The 23,875-nt window shown below is 41.2% G+C and overlaps 1 protein-coding gene across 2 annotated transcripts in view; it reads left to right on the forward strand.

The window, feature by feature from the left end:
* The window catches only part of PCSK2 (proprotein convertase subtilisin/kexin type 2), a 182,672-nt gene that overhangs the window by 76,710 nt on the left and 82,087 nt on the right, over positions 1-23,875 (forward strand). For both annotated transcript variants that reach the window (XM_065401063.1, XM_065401064.1), the window contains 3 exons: positions 15,685-15,798; positions 18,175-18,283; positions 21,324-21,361. In XM_065401063.1, the coding sequence (XP_065257135.1) occupies positions 15,685-15,798; positions 18,175-18,283; positions 21,324-21,361 (261 nt within the window). The remainder of the gene's footprint in view (positions 1-15,684; positions 15,799-18,174; positions 18,284-21,323; positions 21,362-23,875) is intronic.

A 23,875-nucleotide genomic window follows, 5' to 3' on the forward strand; every position in this document is an offset into this window, starting at 1 on the left:
CTTTCCTGAAATGTGGCACCCAGAACTGGACACAATACTCCAGCTGAGGCCTAATCAGCACAGAGTAGAGTGGAAGAATTACTTCTCATGTCTTGCTTACAATACTCCTGCTAATACATCCCAGAATAATGTTTGCTTTTTTTGCAACACCGTTACATTGGTGACTCATATTTAGCTTATGGTCCACAATGACCTCCAGATCCCTTTCCGCAGTACTCTTTCCTAGGCAGTCATTTCCCATTTTGTATGTGTGCAACTGATTGTTCCTTCCTAAGTGGTGTACTTTGTATTTGTCCTTATTGAAATTCATCTTATTTACTTCAGACCATTTCTCCAGTTTGTCCTGATCATTTTGAGTTTTAATCCTTTGCTCCAAAGCACTTGCAACCTCTCCCAGTTTGGTATCGTCCACAAACTTTATAAGTGTACTTTCTATGCCATTGTCTAAACCACTGATGAAGATATTGAACAGAACCAGACCCAGAACGAATCTCTGTGGGACCCCACTTGATACGCCCTTCCAGCATGAGTGTGAACCACTGATGATTACTCTCTGGGAATGGTTTTCCAACCCAGTTATGCACCCACCTTATAGTAGCTCCATTTAGGTTGTATTTTCCTAGTTTGTTTATGAGAAGGTCATGCAAGACAGTATTAAAGGCCTTACTAAAGTCAACATATACCACATCTACCACTTCCTCCCATCCACAAGGCTTGTTACCCTGTCAAAGAAAGCTATTAGGTTGGTTTGGCATGATTTGTTCTTGACAAGTCCATGCTAATTGTTACTTATCACCTTATCTTCTAAGTGTTTGCAAATTGATTGCTTAATTATTTGCTCTATTATCTTTCCAGGACTGAAGTTAAGCTGACTGGTCTGTAATTCCCCGGCTTGTCCTTATTTCCCTTTTTATATATTTGTTCTATATTTGCCTTTTTCCAGTCTTCTGGAATCTCTCCCGTCTTCCATGCCTTTTTGAAGATAACGGCTTATGCCTCTGATATCTCCTCAGTCAGCTCATGGAGTATTCTAGGATGTATTTCATCAGGTCCTGGTGACTTGAAGACATCTAACTTGTTCTTTCCCTATTTTTGCCTCTGATCCTACTTCATTTTCTCTGACATTCATTAAGTTAGGTGTCCAATCGCTACTAAACTTTTTGGTGAAAACTGAAACAAAAAAGTCATTTAGCACTTTTGCCATTTCCACATTTTCTGTTATTCCTCCCCCCATTGAGTAATGGACCTACCCTGTCCTTGGTCGTCTTCTTGCTCCTAATGTATTTATAGAATATTTTTTGTTACCCTTTATGCCTCTAGCTAGCTTAATCTCATTTTGTGCCTTGGCCTTTCTAATTTTGTCCTTACACGCTCGTGTTATTTGTTTATATTCACCCTTTTTTATTTGACCTACTTTCCACTGCCAAAACAGTGTTCAGTGGTCTTTGTGTAAATGAGAATCAGGCCCAATATGAGACAAACAGGGGGGTGAGGGAAGGGCACAAGGTAGCAAAAAAGAGTAGGATGTTTTAGCACAGAGTCAAGGTGTGCACAATTCTGGTCCAACCAGTAGTAGCAATGGATGAAAGAGGAATGGAAATCTACTATTTGTAACAATGCATTTCACAAAATAAATATTGAGGTCATGAAGCTTACAGAAAAAATCTCTGCTCATTGGGCGTAATTCTCTGTTGCCTGGCAATATCTGTTGTCATTTACATCTATGCAAATTGAATGTAAAATGCTGCCCTTCTGCTTTGGCAATGAAGAATTGTTATGCCAGGAACCTGGCATAACAGAAGAAGCTCTTAACTAGATGTCCTTGGAATGTAGTTGTTTACTGTTATACAGTTATATTCCATTCCTGTGAAATTCCATTCTCATTGATAGCTTTTATTTCCTGATCAAATTAACTTGGTTTGCTGTCTTGCAATGGGGCATTGTTGGAACTACCCAATTGCTCCGAGACTCCTATCATTGCAAATGCGGAAATACAGCATCAATCTCTTCATTCATCTTGCTATTGCAGCCTACCCAATTCACTTGAGTTTCAAAGTAGAGGCTAGTAGAGCACTATCGATTCTTCAGCGGAATTGGCTGAATGCGATCTGCAGCCTCCTTGTACACATTGATTCCTTTTCTCTTTACTCAGCGGTGCCTGAATGTCACTGAACTGTGAGAGTCTGTGCTAAATGGACAAAATATTGATTTTGCCCCGCCCCTTTTGGTGAAAGCGTCTCATTTACCAGGCGCTGAGCTAATATCAGGCAAATGAAAGTTCACAAAGTGAGGTGCAGCCAAGTCAGTAATTTCATTTTTCTTAACCTGAACTGGGTGGAATGAGGAGGAGTTTAAATCATGCAATTAACATTGCTGGCGGAGACAGCAGCGAAACCTTTGAGCTCAGAAAGTGCATTTCTTTGGTATTTTATTATGGACTGAATAATGATAAACTTTTTACAGTGTTTCCCAGAATGGCCTTACTGTGTGTTGATATTTATATTTGTATTACAGTAGCATAGAGAGATCTCAAATAGGTCGGGTCCCATTGTGCTAGGCAACAGAAAGACGCTCTTTGGGGTGGGGACTAACTTAAGCACTTCATCAAAGCTTTCCTCCCAGCTTTCAGCATCCTTGGGGTATGAGATACGTGCAGTGAAATGGAAAACTGCTTGATAATTGAGGATTTTTTTCCCTTTGATACTAATTTGAAAATGGACCTACCCCATTTTCACAAGATAACAGCACCTCTGCTGAAGGGTGCCCCTTTACGTCTTAGGCCTCCAGCTGTCATCTCCCACCAGGCAGCAGGGGAGGCACAACAGGAAGGTCGGGGGGCTACTGCCCCCACAATGGAAATATTGGGGGGCCACCCCTGTGGAAATTCACACACACAGGGATGGGAGGGGCAGAGGTAAGAGCAGGGCCCAGAGGGGCTGGAGTGACCGCTGCAGGGCCTAGGAAGGGGGCAGGCACCTCTTCTCCCCAACCCCTCCTGCACCCCATTCTCTCCTAACCCCTACACTCCCTCGTGGCCCTAGCCCCCTGCACTCCCTCCCCGTGCCCCCCACTCACCAGGCGCTCGGTGAAGCCAATCTCCTACCTCCAGCAGCTGCACGTAGCTCGCCGGGAACCAGCCACACAGCCCATCCTCCTTCTCCCCTTCCCACCAGCTGCCGTCCAGCACCTGCAGCCCCTGATTAACTCCCACCCTGCGAAGTACAGCCCCTTCCTATGCTGCTCCCCGGAGAAGGGGTACAGGCTCTGGCAGCGGGATCCTGACATGCTGTGCCATGGAGCTGACCTGCAGGGGCACCATTTAGGGACGGCAGGGGGATACCCCTACCAAAATCTCTATTGTGGTACAATATTTGCCCTCCCTGCTCTGCCTAAATGGTGCCCCTGTCTCTGAGTTAGTTGCTGCTGACTCTCAATAGTGTCTCCTTGGCTTCTTGAATCCAGTCTGAACCAGTATATTCCTCCTGGGGTACTTCTCTGGAGTTGTTCATCTGTCCCGCTATCTGCCAGAATACCCCTCACTGATTTTAGTTCCTGTGGGAAGCTTGGTAACCCGCTGTAATGGCAGGTGTGATAGTTAGCCCATGCAGTGCCATCTGTTGCATGTTTGGATTTAATAGTGATTCAAGATTATAAAATTCAAATGGAATTAATTAATAAAAGATTATCAGTCAGAGATCAGTACAGCCATATACAGAATAAACAGATCCATTGCCACCCTTGGGATAAAGTAAAGCCATGGCCTCTGTCTCTCTGCTCTGTAACTGATAGGATGCCAGCAGTTTGCACACACCATATCTAACTTCCAAAACCTCTGTCTTTCTATATGGTATGAGACACAAATATTTTCCTCCGTTAAATTTACATGTATTCTGTTTTCCTAATTACTGATGGAATTTCTTTTATGGTCCTCAGTTTACCTGATTAATGGGTAAAAAGGAACCTCTAATCCAGTCATTATTGCTAACAGCCATGAAAACCAAATGAGCTAAAAACATCTTTCTATGAATCATTATTTCATCCATTACAGAATCCATCTGTAATAACAATTATTCCTTATCAGTTACCCAGTCCATTCCAGAAAACATCTGCCATAACAAATGTCCTGTATCGATCACCCAGTTTTGTTTATAACATACTTCTGGAAATATATTTATTAGTTTGAGGAGTCTTTTCCCTAGACACCTGGATTCCCACAAACCTGGAGATGCTGAGGATAATTAGATACAGCCATTAACAGTATTCAATCACATAAAATTCCTGAATACAGGTAACGCTCAGGTTAAGAACCAATGCCCTTGGCTTAGAATTCAAACATACTCTGTTAATATCATAAAGATTCTGAGAGAATAGTTAATATGGAAATGAATTTAATGTACAGAGAAAAAAAGGTTAATATCCACTAATGTGATAAAAGATGCACCCTTAACGTTGCGAATCAAGGATGAGATGCTGGATTGTCAATTTGAATTATTTCCTCGATGTCAGATGAAGTAGTTTGCTGATCTGACCATACTTTACTCTCTGCTACGATGTACCTTTCTCAAGGGACTCCTAATTTATACAGACTCAGTCTGACAGCACTTCTAAGAGAAACCTTATTAATTATAGCAAGAATCAGCTTCAGATTCCTCTCATATCTTTTGGGATTCATTTGATAAGATGAGTGGTTGGTGTTAAAGGGAAAAAATAACACTGGAAATACTTAGAACAATTATCAAACCATTTCATACCTCTATAATTAAAAACAAATGATTTTTTCATAGCCAGCTATTTATTCCTCAACTATCTAAGTGGATAGTTTCCAGAAGAGGCTTGAATTTTTCAGAATGTGATGAAATTCTTTTTCAGCAGGTATAGGAGAATCCAATACAATTTCTAGACCTGCAATCCTACAGACACTTAAGGATCAGTATCTTAGTTATAATGCTCTTTAATTTTAGATGTATTGTTAGTTCTATAGGAACTTTCCTAAAGGAAAAAAAGCTATAGTGAAATTTTAAGAAATTGAAATACTAACATGTTAACTGGATTCAGAGTAGCAGCCGTGTTAGTCTGTATCCGCAAAAAGAACAGGAGTACTTGTGGCACCTTAGAGACTAACAAATTTATTTGAGCATTGGGTTTTAGCCCCCGAAACCTTATGCTCAAATACATTTGTTAGTCTCTAAGGTGCCACAAGTACTCCTGTTCTTTTAACATGTTAACTGCATCTCTCAACACTCTTTACATTCTCCTGAGACTGCAGGTCTTGACTATGGGCTACTTTAGTCTTTCCTTTTATAATTGATAATTTGCTGATAATGACATTACCAAGAATTATGGAATATTTTCTTTAATATGTTAAGATATTTACTTTACAGGATTAGCTGAATTTAAGGCAAAAAAAAAAAAAAAAAAGCCTGCTCTGTTTCTGGAGCCGTGCTGTGCCAAGGTGCTGTTCTCTAGTTATGAAAGGCTAAAGTTTCAGCACAGCTTACCTCCCACAACTAGGACTAGATATTCAAAAGAGCTTAGATTATTTTAAAGATCTTCCATAAAGCGTCACAATGGAATAGCTACAATAGAGTGCCTTGGAACTCTACAGAAGATCTGGCCCCAATTGTGAGTGCTGAGCACTTGTAAATCTGGTTCTTAGGGATGGATTGTGCAATGTAGGTACAGTCATATGCTGGGAGCAGTACACAGCGATACCACCTCAGAGGGAGCATTGAGAGGCCCCTTAGTTTGCTTACATTTGGCTTAACTGCTCCACTCACTGGAGTGGGAGTTGTATGGCTTAAATCTTGTGTGCCTGTTATTTTCTGAGGCTTTTTTGCCTTGGCGAGGTATTATACAGTGGAGCTGGTTGGAAAATTTTTGTAAAAACTGTTTTCTGTTGGAAAATGTTATTCAACAAAACTGATTTTTTGTGTGGAGCCATATTGATTTTGATGAAATTTTGTTCAGAAAAAAACTGGAAATGTTTTGAAAATGTCAACATCCTGTTTTGACATTTTTGGAACAAAAAGTTTAGAATTTTCATTTCAAAATGAGTTTATGTTTTGAAATTTATATTATGTTATATTTAAAAAAAATAAACAAGGGTCAAAATCTAAATGAAACATTTCTAATTTATTGAAACAAAATGTTTTGACATGACATTTTTCTGAATTTTGTTTCACAAGAAATTTAAAACTTTTGGCTTTTTGGCCTGATTTCAGATGATTTTTTTCCCCAAAAAATCTTGAAAATTTTTGCAGGATGGAAAATCCACTTCTGTATCAGCACTATTAAACAGTACCCTCTCCTTGAGGCAGACGCCACTGAGCTCCTGTTGTTTGCTGGTCTACGCTCTGCTTCCAGACTTTGTTGCTGTTCTCTATCTGCCAAGTTCATTGTTTCTCTGCAGGCCTAGGTTTCAGATACTATATTGTGGTCCTCCCCATGGCCCCAGTGTTTGAAAATTATGAGTCAGCCAAAAAAATCCACGAGATTGCCTTAAAAATCATGAGATTTTAAAGTAATAAATGGTGGGTTCTTTTTATTCTCCTCTGGATTTGGAGCCTTTAGTTACACTTGGGTTATGCTTTTATGCTTTTCTCCACAATGAGGAGGCCTACAAATTTACTTTTTGTTCTAAATGAAAGTTGAGATTCTCACATAACCTGACAACTGCTTAGCTGGGGCTTTAAAAAAAAAAAATCAGACAATTTGAGATTTGGATTAATTCCCATCTATTACATCTCTGTAAGTTTTTAACAGCCTTCTTTCAATTCTACTTATGAGGTAGCTATAAAATAGCCAACCTCTAAGGTATGAGTGGGTTTAACATTTCTCTAGCAAAGATCTTTTAGCTCTGTTACCCATAAATGTGACAAAAGAAATGGTTAGGAGAAGTGAACATCTGTGTTTGTGGTCACTAAGGCCTTGTATACACTACCGGGGTAAGTCAACATAAGTTACACTACTCCAGCTACATGAATAATGTAACTGGAGTCGACGTAACTTAGGTCGACTTACTGTGGTGACTTCACTGCGCTGCATTGATGGGAGACGCTCTCCCATTGACTTACCTTATTCTTCTTGGGGATCTGGAGTACTGGAGTCAACCGGAAAGCGCTGTGCCATTGATTTAGCGGGTCTTCACTAGACCCGCTAAATTGACACCAACTGCATTGATTGCAGGAGCATCAATCTCCCCATTAGTGAAGACAAGTCCTAAGAAGTAGATAAAAATTAGAGATGGAAAAGATTATCATTTATACCATATGCAGTTTGGGACAGGGACCTTTCCTCTATGGCTGAGATTTTCAAAGATTTGGATTCCCAATTTCTAGTAATTTTAATGTCCAAATCTCTTTGACTGCTTTGAAAATCTCAAGCCACATGTTTTATGTGAAGCACCTCCCACATTCTGGTGTGTCCTGTAAAATAACAATAATAGTCATAATCAGGAGCATCTCCCAGCCAATCCAGGATTGTTCCCACCAGCACATTTTCTAGTGTTTTGTTCACTCTATTCTGTAAAATTTCAGATGCTGTGAATTCAACTACTTCTCTTGGGAGATTATTCCACAGTAGATTTTAAGGCCAGCAGGGGTCATTAGACCATCTCGTCTGATCTCCTGTATAACACAGCCATAGCATTCCATCCAGCTTCTCCTGTATGGAACCCAGTAACTTGTGTTATCATCCTAAAAGGCATCCAGTCTTGATCTGAAGACTTCAAGAGATGGAGAATCCACCACTTCCCAGGGTATTTTTTTCCAATGGTTAATCACCCTCACAGTTAAAAATAAGCACCTAATAGATATCTCTGTCAGGAATTTTATTCCTGTGATTCAGTCTGAACTTTCCTTTATTTAAATTCAAGAGCAGAGATGTCTCTTGATTCTTGAAATGAACCCCCCCCCCCGGGTGGGGGGGGTCGTGTGTGCTGTTCCGCTGTTGTTGATTTTGTGATAGATGTATCCACTGGAATAATTTTAGTATGTGTATCATTCATGCTCAGTGTAACACATGGTCATTTAACTGCAGGAGCTCAGCAGTACAATTTACCCTCTTCCTTCAAAATGAGCTGATTTTCTTGGCATTTTTCTGTTGCATAGAGAGGCACTCAGTTACAGTGCAGTGGTTCTTGGCCCTCCTGGAGCAGTACTGCAGTCAATTGATTATTTTGTTAATTTGTCCTATATCAAAGTCCTGCTGGTTTATTACCATCCAAGTTACTTTATGTGCAATGCATAAGTGGAAATACACTAAAAATCAATATTTGAATCTCTTTTTTCCTTGTAGGTATTTTATCATCAGTGAGCTACCTTCTTTGATAGATGGCCCTTTTTTCTTTAATTGGAATCCAGCTAGTAACTCGTAAATGATTTAGTCACATGCTAATAAAAATCTAAATGCTTAGATTGTGTTCACCATTTAATCCAGGCACTTAATGAAATACTATAGAATGAATGAAAGTAACAAGAGGCCATTATTGTTGACAAATGAGCCAGACTTTGAGAGAATGAAAATACCATGCCTTTTTAGGAAGCAAATCTTGTTTCTCCATTAGTTTTTAATGACTGTCACACTTCACAAAGCCAACCTTTCATGATACCATTTTCAAAAGTTTAAGGCTCTGATCTTGCAAACAGTCTTACCTACTTAAGTTTATGCATGTTTGCAAGACAATGGGACTGCATGTACAAGCATTTTCAGGATTGGGCCCATTCTGAAGTTAATTGAGTAACAGCTTTACTCCAGCAAGACTGGAGATCAGAATGTATCCCAATGTATATTCTCTAGTGTTGCCTATGTGTTGATGCAACCCAAAGATCTCTGCTGTGAGAAGTGCCCTATCTACACAAGAAAAACGTGTGTATTTAGAACATAATATTTAACATGTTTAAACATGGGCGCTGATGAGCAGCATGGGAGCAGCAACTGTCTGTCACAGAGATGGCAATGGAAAGAAGAGTTCTGGGAATTTCAATCCGTGACCGAGTCCCCAATGAAGTGATCAGACAGCAGAGTGGAGTGCAGGACGTCATTGTTGAGAACCGGCATAGTAAAATGCAATGGGCCAGGCATATAGCGAGGCTCACTGACAATTGATGGCCTGCAGCTGTCACCGAGTGTTACCCACGGGAACTGAAACAACCACTCAGCTGACTTCTAAAGAGATGGGAAGATTTTATTGTGAAAAGACATGGCATGCAGGGAGAAGGAAGGCCCGGATATGAGAAGAAAGTAAGACGTGTTGTGATCAGCTCAATCTATACGAGGGCTGAAAGACCGATCGATCAAGGTGATGTTTAAAATCCTAGCGTAGACAGGGCAACTTTATCTGTTTCAATATGCTGGCTGGTCAAAGTGAACCATAGACCCCTTCCCCCCTCCTCCCATCTACACTAGGATTTTAAAACGTATTAGCTATCAGGGTCTAAAAAAAAATACATCTCTTTTAGATGCACCTTAGGAAAGGGGATAAAACGCTCTAAACTAACTCACTGCTGCCACAAAGGTGCATGACTCTAATGAAGTCAACAGAGTTGTGCATTCTTATGCCAACAGTGAATTTGGCCTTATGGGGAACTTTTGGTTGTTTTCTGAGACCTATATGAATTTGAAGTCCTCATATGAACCTTGGCATTGTTACACCTTCTGTGTGTGTGTTCAGTGGGATGAAGGTGTGCTCTGGCCTTGGGCTAGCTAACATGAGATAAAATCCTGGTAAGAACAAAGCAGCTTGTAGCTTTCACAAATATTAGCAGGTTAAGGTAAAGACCATGGGAGATATTAGGGTTCACTTAGGCCTGCTAATTCATACAAAAACTTCAGCTACATTCTCTCCACTGTGATTTTACCTTGTGTTAGGTACCACATGTCAGCTAGCATGAGGTAAGAACTAGAGCTGGACACAATTTTTCAGAGGAATAGTTTATTCAACAAAAATGCAGTTTCAGTAAATCCAAAACTATTCATGAATTTGACACAAATAGTTTTGGCTGTTTACAAAGCAACTGGTGGAGGAGGCCTAGTTACTGGTGCTACTGTTGTTTAGAAGTTAGGGAACCAACCTTGGCTGTAGAAACCCCACGTCCAAATCCCCACTCCGGAACAGACCCACAGCACACTTCTTCAATCCACAAAAAATTCCAAAAAATTTCTGATTTGGTTTTACCCTGAATCATTTCCCCCCCGTTTTCTGCAGGGGTTGAGTGGGGGGGGGGGGGGGGGAAGGCGGTTGAAACTATCACCAAAGCAAAAAAATCAGTTATTCACCCAGCTCTAGTAAGAACACAGTTTTTTTTCTTAGTGAACACAAACCTTAGAGGAAAAATATTGCATTTTTAGGTTTTAACATACTGCATGCATCATCTTTATGTAAAACATTCATAAAACATAGAATCATAGAATATCAGGGTTGGAAGGGACCTCAGGAGGTCAGCTAGTCCAACCCCCTGCTCAAAGCAGGACCAATTCCCAACTAAATCATCCCAGCCAGGGCTTTGTCAAGCCTGACCTTAAAAACCTCTAAGGAAGGAGATTCCACCACCTCCCTAGGTAACCCATTCCAGTGCTTCACCACCCTCCTAGTGAAAAAGTTTTTCCTAATATCCAACCTAAACCTCCCCAACTGCAACTTGAGACCATTACTCCTTGTTCTGTCATCAGGTACCACTGAGAACAGTCTAGATCCATCCTCTTTGGAACCCCCTTTCAGGTAGTTGAAAGCAGCTATCAAATCCCCCCTCATTCTTCTCTTCTGCAGACTAAACAATCCCAGTTCCCTCAGCCTCTCCTCATAAGTCATGTGCTCCAGCCCCCTAATCATTTTTGTTGCCCTCCGCTGGACTCTTTCCAATTTTTCCACATCCTTCTTGTAGTGTGGGGCCCAAAACTGGACACAGTACTCCAGATGAGGCCTCACCAATGTCGAATAGAAGGGAATGATCACGTCCCTCGATCTGCTGGCAATGCCCCTACTTATACAGCCCAGAATGCCGTTAGCCTTCTTGGCAACAAGGGCACGCTGTTGACTCATATCCAGCTTCTCGTCCACTGTAACCCCTAGGTCCTTTTCTGCAGAACTGCTTCCTAGCCATTTGGTCCCTAGTCTGTAACAGTGCATGGGATTCTTCCGTCCTAAATGCAGGACTCTGCACTTGTCCTTGTTGAACCTCATCAGGTTTCTTTTGGCCCAATCCTCTAATTTGTCTAGGTCCCTCTGTATCCTGTCCCTACCCTCCAGCATATCTACCACTCCTCCCAGTTTAGTGTCATCTGCAAACTTGCTGAGAGTGCAGTCCACGCCATCCTCCAGATCATTAATGAAGATATTGAACAAAACCGGCCCCAGGACCGACCCCTGGGGCACTCCACTTGAAACCGGCTGCCAACTAGACATGGAGCTGTTGATCACTACCCGTTGAGGCCGACGAGCTAGCCAGCTTTCTATCCACCTTATAGTGCATTCATCCAGCCCATACTTCTTTAACTTGCTGGCAAGAATACTGTGGGAGACTGTATCAAAAGCTTTGCTAAAGTCAAGGAATAACACATCCACTGCTTTCCCCTCATCCACAGACCCAGTTATCTCCTCATAGAAGGCAATTAGGTTAGTCAGGCATGACTTGCCCTTGGTGAATCCATGCTGACTGTTCCTGATCACTTTCCTCTCCTCTAAGTGCTTCAGAATTGATTCCTTGAGGACCTGCTCCATGATTTTTCCAGGCACTGAGGTGAGGCTGACTGGCCTGTAGTTCCCCGGATCCTCCTTCTTCCCTTTTTAAAAGATGGGCACTACATTAGCCTTTTTCCAGTCATCCGGGATCTCCCCCCGATCGCCATGAGTTTTCAAAGATAATGGCCAATGGCTCTGCAATCACATCCACCAACTCCTTTAGCACCCTCGGATGCAGTGCATCCGGCCCCATGGACTTGTGCTCATCCAGTTTTTCTAAATAGTCCCGAACCACTTCTTTCTCCACAGAGGGCTGGTCACCTTCTCCCCATACTGTGCTGCCCAGTGCAGCAGTCTGGGAGCTGACCTTGTTTGTGAAGACAGAGGCAAAAAAATCATTGAGTACATTAGCTTTTTCCACATCCTCTGTTACTAGGTTGCCTCCCTCATTCAGTAAGGGGCCCACACTTTCCTTTACTTTCTTCTTGTTGCTAACATACCTGAAGAAACCCTTCTTGTTACTCTTAACATCTCTTGCTAGCTGCAACTCCAAGCGTGATTTGGCCTTCCTGATTTCACTCCTGCATGCCTGAGCAATATTTTTATACTCCTCCCTGGTCATTTGTCCAATCTTCCACTTCTTGTAAGCTTCTTTTTTGCGTTTAAGGTCAGCAAGGATTTCACTGTTAAGCCAAGCTGGTCGCCTGCCATATTTACTGTTCTTTCTACACATTGGGATGGTTTTTTCCTGCAACCTCAATAAGGATTCTTTAAAATACAGCCAGCTCTCCTGGACTCCTTTCCCCCTCATGTTATTCTCCCAGGGGATCCTGCACATCAGTTCCCTGAGGGAGTCAAAGTCTGTTTTTCTGAAGTCCAGGGTCCGAATTCTGCTGCTCTCCTTTCTTCCTTGTGTCAGGATCCTGAACTCGACCATCTCATGGTCACTGCCTCCCAGGTTCCCATCCACTTTTGCTTCCCCTACTAATTCTTCCCAGTTTGTGAGCAGCAGGTCTAGAAGAGCTCTGCCCCTAGTTGGTTCCTCCAGCACTTGCACCAGGAAATTGTCCCCTACACTTTCCAAAAACTTCCTGGATTGTCTGTGTACTGCTGTATTGCTCTCCCAGCAGATATCAGGGTGATTAAAGTCTCCCATGAGAATCAGGGCCTGCAATCTAGTAACTTCTGCTAGTTGCTGGAAGAAAGCCTGTAGCATGATTTTTGTTGGGGGACGTTGCACATTCCTTTGATATAGCTCCTCTTCTGACTGTAATAAAGATGTAACAATTCACTGCCAATCAGACTGGAGAACACTGAATAGTGAAAGCTTTCAGGGCCAACTTTCGTGTGCCCTGTACCATTTTTTTCAAGTCATCTTGAAGAAAAGACATGGAAATGAAGAATTGCTGTTTAAGGAGTCGCGCTCCTACAATATCAAATCCTTGCTCCTTCCCTTGTTGCAGTGGGTCATGTAGAGCCAGTGGGCTTGTGTGGGAGGACAAACACTTGAGTTCTTTTTCTCTGGCATTCTCCTGTAATGCAGTTTGATTTCTGTTCTTTAATTATGTGATGACAGCTTGGGGTTTGGAATAGCAAGCAGAGGTGGTAAGTGACAAAGGCATAATCATGGATCGTCTCTCTGTTGCCTCCATGGCACCACCCAACCTTATTTTAGAGATCTCCAACAATCTGCTCATCCCTTTCTCTAATTTAATTCAGATATCCGGCAAAGTTCAGTAGGCACAGCGTGGTTCCTGCTTAATCACTGTCCTCTTTTCAACTTTCGTTGCGTTAAGATTTTTTTTTAAACAGAACATTCTCCATCACTTTTAATGAACCTTTACAAATAAAACTAGCAACAACAACAACAAAAAAGAAGTCCCTTTTCGTTGAATTAGTTCTCTCCCCTCACCTCTCCTTTTTAGTTAAAAGCAATATAATTAATGTTAGTCGATTTTAGAAATAAAGGAATTGCCAGATCATTGTCATGTCATTGACTATTACCTATAGTCCATGCTTTCTGGTATTCTGTCTCTGAGAGCAGCCAGTCCCAGATGCTTCAGAGGAAGGTGTATGAAAAGGTATAATGGATAACAATGAAGTAATATGCTCAAAGACCAAATTTTACCCCTGTCAGTGGCTGGCCTATGCACACTGAAGCAGGGTTTATGTCCTGTGGACATTATTTTTTAATCCTAACTACCAACCCCAAGCATTCAAAAATCATGAGACAGACCCCCTCCCCCCCAATAAAGAAATTGGCGTAATCACAAGATGTTTTTAAAAGAATAAATTTTAGGTGACTTTGTCTTTGGGTTCTTTGCCTTAGGTCACACATGCGTCCCATTTTCAAGCTTTTTCCTGTAACCAGGAGGGACTAGAAACGGAATTTTTGAAAAAATGGAAGCTGAGATTCTCATGCAGTTTCTTGATTCCAAGAGCTGGGGCTTTAAGAAATATGCCAAAAAATCAGAGTTGGCAACACTGCAAGGCCCAAAAATGGATGAAATGAGCAATTGCCAGATTCAGTATAAATATAGAAGTTCTTATTAAGCTTCCTTTTTGGAATTCTGCTATGCTCTCCATCTCAATAATATCTTGTGGCAAATAGTACCAGGTTACTTGTGTTGTGTGGGGGGATTTTAAAGTGCTTTATCAGCTTTAAAATATAACACAGGGGTATATCCCTGCACTTTCTGATCCTGTGCAGTGTAGGGGCTACACCACCTTTGGGATGGTGCATGCTCTTCCTGGTCTTCTCTCTCTGCTCTGCCTTGGCCTTTCTTCCCTCTCATTCTTTTGCCTAATGTCTGCTCCCATAGGTACACAGAGGGAGCACAAGGACCAGATTCTCAGCTGAAATAATTTGCTGGAACCCTATTGATTTTGATTATTTAAACCAGCTGAGGATCTAGCACAGGGAGTACAACTTTGACTGAGCCCTACACAGTGTGGGCAAGTAGAGGTGGACTCCTTTAATCGTCTCTACCCATATACTTGCACTCGAGCTGGTCACGATCTGCCACTTGGTGCATACACTTGCACTTCTAAAAAATGCTTTTACTGTGTCTCTAATATCTGTGGTTTGATCTGATCTGTTCTGTGTAATAAGCAATACTTTCATTTCTTCCAATCTCCGTGTAACCATCTAAGCTGACTCTTTCCACTGAGTCTTTCTGGGCAATATATTTGGTTCACTGTCAGGCATTGTGACAAGGTGCAGTTAGCCAGCTTGCTGGTAGCTTAGAGAGCACTGAGGATACTGGGTATGAATAGAGTAGGAGGGATTTAGGTAGTTTGAGTGGGTTTGGAAGGTTAGAAGGGATCACTTGGACCTACAGAGAACCTGATGAGCTGATGAGGTAATTAGCTCACGGATGGGATAGCTGGGAAAAGAAGGCAAGCAGTATAAAAGGCTGAGCCAGGGGGCAGAAAGGGAGACTTCTTCTTGTTGCTACTATATCTGTGAGCTATCTGGTGCACAATGGAGAACAGTGACAATAAAAACACTTGGTGAGGGTACACTGGTAGGCCGTGTGTGCTGTTTAATTCACCCAGAGGCGTACCAGTCTACAGTGTTTCCAGGTGCTGAAAGGGAAATCAATTTACAGCCAGGCATTTATAGTAAGGAAGTTCATAAAAACTGGCAACACACACAAAATATTTTAGAACCTCAAATGCACAGATGAAGTCTCCTACACCAGCTACTTTTTCATAGCACAAGCTTTTGGTAGAAATGAAATGTTATTAAACGATTCTGTGTATCCAGTGTGCTATTTTTGATACAGGAAACCAAGGCTGGCTTTGGAAATGTATAGGATAAAAGTCAATACTAGTTCAGATCCATGTCATTATTTTAACCAAAACCTGAAGCCTGGAGTGGGTTTTCTTAAATAGCCTTGACTTCTATTGATTAGGAATGTTTGACTTTTCTGAGAAAAAACAAGTGGGAAAATTTTTTTACAAATATGGCTGTTGTGTTAATAATATAAACATTACTATTTCAGATAAAGAAGGCTGTGCAGCAGGAAGGCTTTGGCAGAAAAAAGCGAGGCTATAGAGAGATCAATGAAATTGACATAAACATGAATGATCCTTTATTTACAAAGCAGTGGTACCTGGTAAGCAAATCAGTCATTTTTAATAGAGATCTTCAGTAACCAAAAAACCCCACAGTTTACTTACACATTATTTCTTCTTGTTGCAATAATCTGGGAACATGCCCTCCAGATTTCTCACCAGAACTTTGAACTTATTCCAAGAGAATTTTTCCCAGGATATATAGGGAGCCTACTGTATGCTGGGACTGGAGTTAGGGGCATGATCCAAAGTTCAATGATGTCAGTAGAAAGACTCTCATTGACTTCAGTGGGCTTTGAATCAGTGGGGGTTGTGTGAGCACTCGTGCAGTACAGCCAGGATTGTTAAAACTGATAATGTACCTCAGTGTCAAGTCTCAGTGCTCTGCTTTAAGGAGCTCTTAATCATATGGACACAACCAGTGTCCGTGTGGAAGCTCATTAATGTGTGTTACACAACTGTTTGGAAAATATTGTCTTCCCCTCCCCTGGTGGAAAATTTCAGTTTTTCATCAGAAAGATTCACAAAGCGATTTACCACAAATCTAAGAAAGGGGGTGTGTGTGCCCTGGATATAAGAGCTAGTCAGAACATTTTTGTTGAAACTTTGTTTTCCAAAGGAAAATGTGGTTGTTTTTTGTTTGTTTGTTTGTTTTAAATTGAAACATTTTAAAAAATGTTGACTTTGACAAAAATTCCAGGAAAAAATAAAACAAAAAAAATCATTTCAGAAAATTTTCATTTAGGAAAATTATGGATTTAAATGTCAGAATTTCAATATTTTGTTTCAGAATTTTAAAATTGTTTTGAATTTTATTTTTTTCATTTTATATTTTTACATCATTTCTTGACATGTCAGTAGTAGAGTAGCATAACATGCACTCCTACTACAGATGTGTCAAAATATGACAGTATAGTAGTTATTTGTATTTTATTTTACTTTTTAAAATCGTTAAGGGTAGATGCTGCTTAGTACTGATTTGAAACATATTATATTATTTCCTAGCTCAAAGTGTCTCCTATTTGTGTTATAATGAAACAATCTATTAAACTATTTCAAATATTGTTTTCAGTGTTGTAATCATGTTGGTTCCAAGATATGAGAGAGACAAGGTGAGTGAGGTAATATCTTTTACTGGACCAACTCCAGTTGGTGAATTAGACAAACTTTTGAGCTATGTGGAGCTCTTCTTCAGGTCTGGAAGAGATCAATTCAACTATCTGTTTCATTACAACACAAACAGGAGACACTTTGATCTAGAATGGAATATAAGAAGTTTCAATCAGCACTAAGTAGCAGCTGCCGTTAATGATTTCAAAATTTCAGAATGAAAATTAGAAATTCCAAAAGAAAATTAGAAATTCAGAATTAAATTTTGATATGAAAATTTTCCTAAATAATTTCTTTTGAAATTTCCAGTTTGGGAAATGTCACAAATATTTTTTGAGTCCAATTTGGAACAAAAGACACTTAGAAATATCAAACCAGAAACTGTGAGTGTCAACCAGTTCTACTGTTGATGATGGAAGGGAAATAAGGGATGTGGTGGGAGTTCAGAACATGTCTAAGCAATTCAACTATCTATAATTGAATATAGTCCTTGAAAAAATGTTTATCACAAATAGAGGTTATTGTGTATATTGTTTTATGTCCTTAGTGAGAATATATTTGAGGTGAGATTGAGCAGATACCCTCAAACATCTGACCAACGGGTTGGTATAGAAGCGCCCCATCTAAGGCCCCAGTCCAACAAGGGAATTAAGTGTGTTTAATTTTAAGCATATGAATAATCCCATTTGATTTCAGTGGGACTACTTACATGCTTACGTGCTTCTCTGGAGTGGAATCTAAGGGCCTGATCCTGAATTCACTGGGAGCTCTACACATGGGAGCCTTGTGAGATCAGGCCCTAATAGGAGTCAAACCTTATGCTGTCTCAGAATTCTCTTTCTCTTGTGGGTTTATTTTTCCATCTTCCATATTATATAAATATGTGCTCCAGGGTAAATGAGACATACCTGACATAGGGTACGTCTTCACTACCCGCCGTATCAGCAGGTAGCAATTGATTTATCCAGGATCGATATATTGCGTCTCGTTAAGACGCGATATATCGATCCCCGAACGCACTCACCGTCGACTCCGGAACTCCACCGGAGCAAGCGGCGGTAGCGCAGTCGACGGGGGAGCCGCGGCCGTCGATCCCGCGCCGTGTGGACCCCAGGTAATTCGATCCAAGCTATTCGTGTAGCTGAAGTTGCGTATCTTGGATCGATCCCCCCCAGTGTAGACCAGCCCATAGAATATATGCAGTACGTACTAGGCAGAAACTCAGTGACTGTAGATAATGGACTATCTGTGCACGCACAAAAAAGAAGAAATAGTAATTCTCTTTTGCTTTTCAACTGATGTATTAGATCAACACTGGTCAAGCAGATGGGACCCCTGGACTTGATCTAAATGTGGCTGAAGCCTGGGAGCTGGGATATACAGGGAAAGGTGTTACCATAGGAATTATGGATGATGGTAAGTGAGGATTCCAATCCACCCAACTAAATTGGTCTTCAGCATTGGTTCTCCACTTGTAAGGTAACTCTCTTCTCTCCATGCATCTGAAGAAGTGGGTTTTTTACCCATGAAAGCTTATGCCCAAATAAATCTGTTAGTCTTTAAGGTGCCACCGGACTCCTCATTGTTTTTGAAGACATGTAAGACAGTTTTAGAGGTTTAAATAGCTTACTTAGTATAATCTTATGCAAAAACTTTTTTAAAAAATTTGAAATAAAGTATAACCTAGATTAATGATAATGCCAATGCTGCTCTCCAGATTCTGTAAAGACTATGAGATTGGCAGGGGAAAGGCACCATAAGCATATGTGTTATAATTGGGCCATTGAAGTGTGAACATCCAAACCTTATACAACTTTATAAATCACACACACAGCTCTTTTGTGGCCATTAGCTGAACGTGAGGACTCACATTGACTTCAGTGGGCTTTCAATGGGGATTTCAATTGCTTTGCACACAGTAGATATAAGAGCATTTTCCCTTGTTAAAATATTGACAGTGTACAGCAGAACCAAAATAATTAATACTTTCTCACTGGATGTCCATAATGATCTGCATATTATATACATTAATAGTTTAGGGTAAAATGGGAGTGGGAGAGAAGATACAGCATGTTGAAAACACAGCTGTACTTTGCATGGATTCATCAGACTGTCAAAATACAAGAAAGACAAGGTAGGTATGGCAACATCTTTTATTGGATCAACTTCTGCTGGTGGAAGGTACAAGCTTTCAAGCTACAGAGCTCTTCTTCTCTCATGACCTGAGCCAACAAACACAGCTTCAACAACACTGCAAACAAAATACAGGGAGTCTCTTAAATTTTCTCAGCACTTTTGAGCTAGTTAAATTTTGCCATGGTGACTGAACAATACTAAAAATAAGTGAAAGGCAAAAATCTGTCTGGGGATGGGGCAAAAATCTGTCTGGGATTGGTCCTGCTTTGAGCAGGGGGTTGGACTAGATGACCTCCTGAGGTCCCTTCCAACCCTGGCATTCTATGATTCTATGAAACCAGCAGTATCTTCAGTGATCCACTGGGATCTGTCCCTGTTCTATTCTGGCACCCCCCCTTGTTCCATACTCAAGTGAGACAGCTGGGTAAATAGTGAGGGAGATTGGCCTGTGGTTACATCAGTATGTGGCTGTCTCACAGCTCTCTTCCTTGTTTTCATTGGTCCCATTTAGCAAGGACTGTATTTGTAGAGACTGGGCACAATTGCAACCTGGGTGACAGTGAGCTCGTTGAAGCTCAGTCTAAATTAGGCCACTGAGGCAATGCTAGTTAGCTGTAGGATACATTTAGAGAGTGGAGCATGGAAGGAGTTTTTCCCCCTGTGACTATTCTAGCAAACCAGTTACTTGCAGGAATGTTCACCAACCCAGCACATTTTAAACAAATGTTTGCAGAAAGCCAATTCTGAATTTGTAAATGTGAATATTTACACTTCTAAGAGTTATGATCATCCAGTCAAAGAACTGAAACATTGTGTGTGACCTGTGAAGGCCGCCAACGCAGCTCAAATTACCAAGAGCCCTTGCTCCCTCGTCATTTACATCACATTTGCTGAATTGTTTTGGTGGGATGGGTGGGTGGAATGTGAAACAAAAAGTCACATTTTGTTTTGACATTTTTTCAATGCCATTTAGATTTTTTATGAGTTTTCATTTTGATATTTTTTAAGCTGTTTTGGGTGTAAACAAATTTTTTCAATCTCTTTGGTTCAGCCATTGAACCAAGAAATCAGTTATTTTCACAGATCTAGATTAAATCCATGGACAATATTGTTTTTGTGCAAAACTATAAATAGGCCCAGTTCGCTCAAAATATCAATGAATGTGAGTGAATCTGTGGGGGATTTTCTAATTTGTAACCAAATTCAGAAGCAGATAACTGAATGTCACATGTCTTAAATGTCACACACATCTAGTTTTAAAGCTCAGTAAGCACCATGAAATACCTTAGTAAGCTGAATGCTCAGTCTGTAATGATATTCAGAAGTTTGCAAACCAATCTGATCCACCATTAAGAATTCTCTGGCACTGTTTGCGGAAACAGACATGTTTGCCCCAGTGATCTCTCCATTTTAATTTAGGTAATATTCTGCCTACTTAATTTTCCTGTGCAGTTTCCAATGGCTTTACTCTCCTACACTTGTGTATTAAAACTGTATGCTATTAGGGCCTGAATCCAAAGCCCACTGACGTCAATAGGTTTTTAATCAAGCCTTTAAAATTTTGCTGTTTTCTTAACCAGAGGTGGCTGCATCTTAGTGGTGGGTGAAGTAATCTGTTTGTCAATATATTCAATAATAGAATATATATATATGTGTTTGTAAAGTATTTGGGGATCCTTTCATTTGAAAGGTACTATATAAATGTAAAATATTACTAGAACTACCATTACTAACCATAAATGATCCAATGTAGATACTTGTCGCATACATTTGGTGGCTCATTTCACACTTTTGGGTGCAAATTGGCACTTAGGTACTGACTTACTGGATTAAAGCTCCCAACTAAGCTCACAGCAGAACTGGTTCCCTAATTTAAAAGTCCACATATGAACAGGTTTCAGAGTAGCAGCCGTGTTAGTCTGTATCCGCAAAAATAACAGGAGTACTTGTGGCACCTTAGAGACTAACAAATTTATTAGAGCATAAGCTTTCGTGGGCTACAATGCATCCGAAGAAGTGGGTTGTAGCCCACGAAAGCTTATGCTCTAATAAATTTGTTAGTCTCTAAGGTGCCACAAGTACTCCTGTTATTTTTGCACATATGAACAGTCTCAGTCCAATCAAGCTTTGAGACCAGCATTCTTCCTTATTATGGTTTTTCCTATAGTAGCAATCGACTCTTATTGTGCTTTATGGTTATTATAAAGTGTTTGTTGTCGGGGTTTTGGTTTGGTCTGTTGTGGTTTTTTTTGTTTGTTTTTTTGTTTTTGTTTTTTGGAATGTTAACCTTTGGTTTGTGTGCTTCTGTGTCTTATTGCAGGAATTGATTATCTTCATCCTGATCTTGCCTCAAATTATGTAAGTACACACTGACCTTTCCTGTAAAATGTGAGGCTCTTTATTGTTTTGGGCTGTCTTTCATACAAAATGTTTACACACTGAATGGAGGAAATGCACAGCTGAGCTACTGACCTTGCAGGTGATAAATTTTTACATAGAAAACAAGTGATCTAAAAATGGGACCTGGCAACTTGCCAGACATGAGCTTCCTGGGTAAGGAATGAAACAGTGAGAAGGAATGATGGTGTTGCCTACCTTTAAATAAGCTGCAGTTTGCAATATTGGATTTAGGACAGAAATGAGTAACCTGGGAATTGGCTCTAAATCTTGCTGTTAAAATGCAGAATTCACCTATTCTGTGGAGAACAACAGATGCTACTGCCGTGGGCTGTGGCTGGGCTGCTGTTTGTTCACAATGGCTATAGTGTGTATGAGAGTTTGAAAACTACGGTAACCATATACTTCATTTACAACATGTGATTAAATTCAACATTTCAGAGCATTCCCAGATCCTGCACATGAACTGTGTGTCTGTAGCACAGTCAGACACTGTGTACAGTGTAAAATGATTGTTTCTTCAAACTCACCTCTGATTTACCTCCATTGTCATGGGCTCTTATCTCTTCATATTCTAGACTCCATTCTCATTGTCCTGTCATCTTTGATATTACTGCTGTCTGTCTACCTGCTTCTGCTGGTGCCCTCTTAGTTGCCACTCTCTATGTGTTATGCTTTTTTTTTACACTGAAACTGATTGCTATGGTTAGGCCATTTGTTGTGCAATGGGGCTCAAAGAAGTGTAACGCTGATGGGACTTTTGCAGCGCTTAGGTAGCCAGTATTGCCTCTTTCTTGAAACCACACGCACAATGGGTGTGGCTCTCATTGCATATCAAGGTGAGAGGGTGCGCCACTTTCTGGAACATTTTTTGAAATGTCTTTTTGCCATGCATACTTTTCCCCCATCCATTCCACATAAGGGATTGATTCCATGGTCTTTGTTATAGGGCTATGTAACAAGAGGGTTGGGAGGTGGGGGTTTGGAGAGCCAGTTGGCCTAGTGGCTAGAGTACCTGGCTTCCTGCCCCTGCTTCTGTGGTTGAGGTGCCTCAGTCTTTAAGGCAGGGGAGTAGGGGGACCTGGGCCCTCCCACTCCATCAGGTTATAGCCCAGGGCCCTGTGTATGTCACCCCTGAGTAGGGGACTTCCCAGCAGGGAGTATACATTCATTGCCCTGGGCTACTTCCTACTGTTGCCCCATTTGTTTGAGGCATGGCCCCTATAGTCCAAGCTCCTGTGGTGGCTTGTCTCTTAGTAGTGCCCCCTTGTGGACCCTGGGTGACATCCTGATGTGGTCCCAGATTCCTCAGGGCAGGGCAGCTATAAGTTTGGTGGGATCAGAGAACCCCCACAAGATCTCCATGCTTTAGTCAGCCAGGTTCCTCTCAGGCCAGGTGCTCCTAGGTCTCATTCTCCATCTCCTTTGGCCAGGAAAGCACTACTTGGGTCCGTGGTGGCTGTCTTGGCCAGCAGGCTAGTGATCCTTCCCTCAGGTAGCTCCTGCGTCTTTGCCTGTCAGCCCCGAACTGAGCCAGGGTCCCTCCTTTTCTCTCCCCTCCAAGCCTGGCGTTGGCTGCAGATATAATGGGGTGGAGCTAGCTGGAATCAAAGGCTCTCCTTAAGCCCTTCCATACTGGTGGGTGGTTCCTCTGCGCTTCAGCACAGGCTATTATAGTGTATGCCAATTTTTGTGTACAGAAGATGTGAGAGAGCTCAGTATCACAGTTTTCTTTCGATATGAAAGGTGAAATTCACCACTGTGCACAGGTCTGGCACAAGGCTCATGCATTGCTTAAGTCTCATTTAAACTATATTTTGTAAGTTTAAACAGGAGTTAAGTGGTGCATAGACCTTGTTCAGGCTCTCTACACTGGGGTGTGATTCACAATAAAGGAATATACAAAAACATGCAATGTACTATGCCTATCACATGGTCCTGGGTAATCTTTAGCTATACAATAGGCTCATTGATGTCATCTCTGTTTCATATTAATGAGTTGCTGTGAAAGATAAGCACAGCTTATAATCTTGTCATGTCTATATCTGTGGTCAGCCGTAGAGCTAATGTGGAGAAAGGTAATTCAGTTTCACAGAGGATTTTGGTATTTCAGAATCTAGTTTCATTCTGATTTGGGACAAAACCCAAAGATTTCAGTCCCCTGTGAAAGGGAGTGGAGCCCTGACTCAGGCCTGGCGGGCTGAAGAGCATCTGGGAGCCTAAAAGCCTCAGCTAAGCTGGAGGCCAGATGGGCTGCTGAGAAGCCAGATTGGCGAGCGGACAGGTAGGATTCCATCAGACCCCAGCCTCTGTTCTATTAGAACTTTGATAAAATTGAACCATCTTTGTGCGATGTTTAGATTTGGATGAATTGGCAGTCTCCCATGTAAAATCGACCAGCTCTAATCAACTGTTCTAAATCACCCAACGTATAGCTCTGGTGAACAATCTCAACTTGTCCCTGGCATTTTCTCC

This window comes from Emys orbicularis, chromosome 3, assembly GCF_028017835.1.
Source record: "Emys orbicularis isolate rEmyOrb1 chromosome 3, rEmyOrb1.hap1, whole genome shotgun sequence".
NCBI lineage: Eukaryota > Metazoa > Chordata > Testudines > Emydidae > Emys > Emys orbicularis.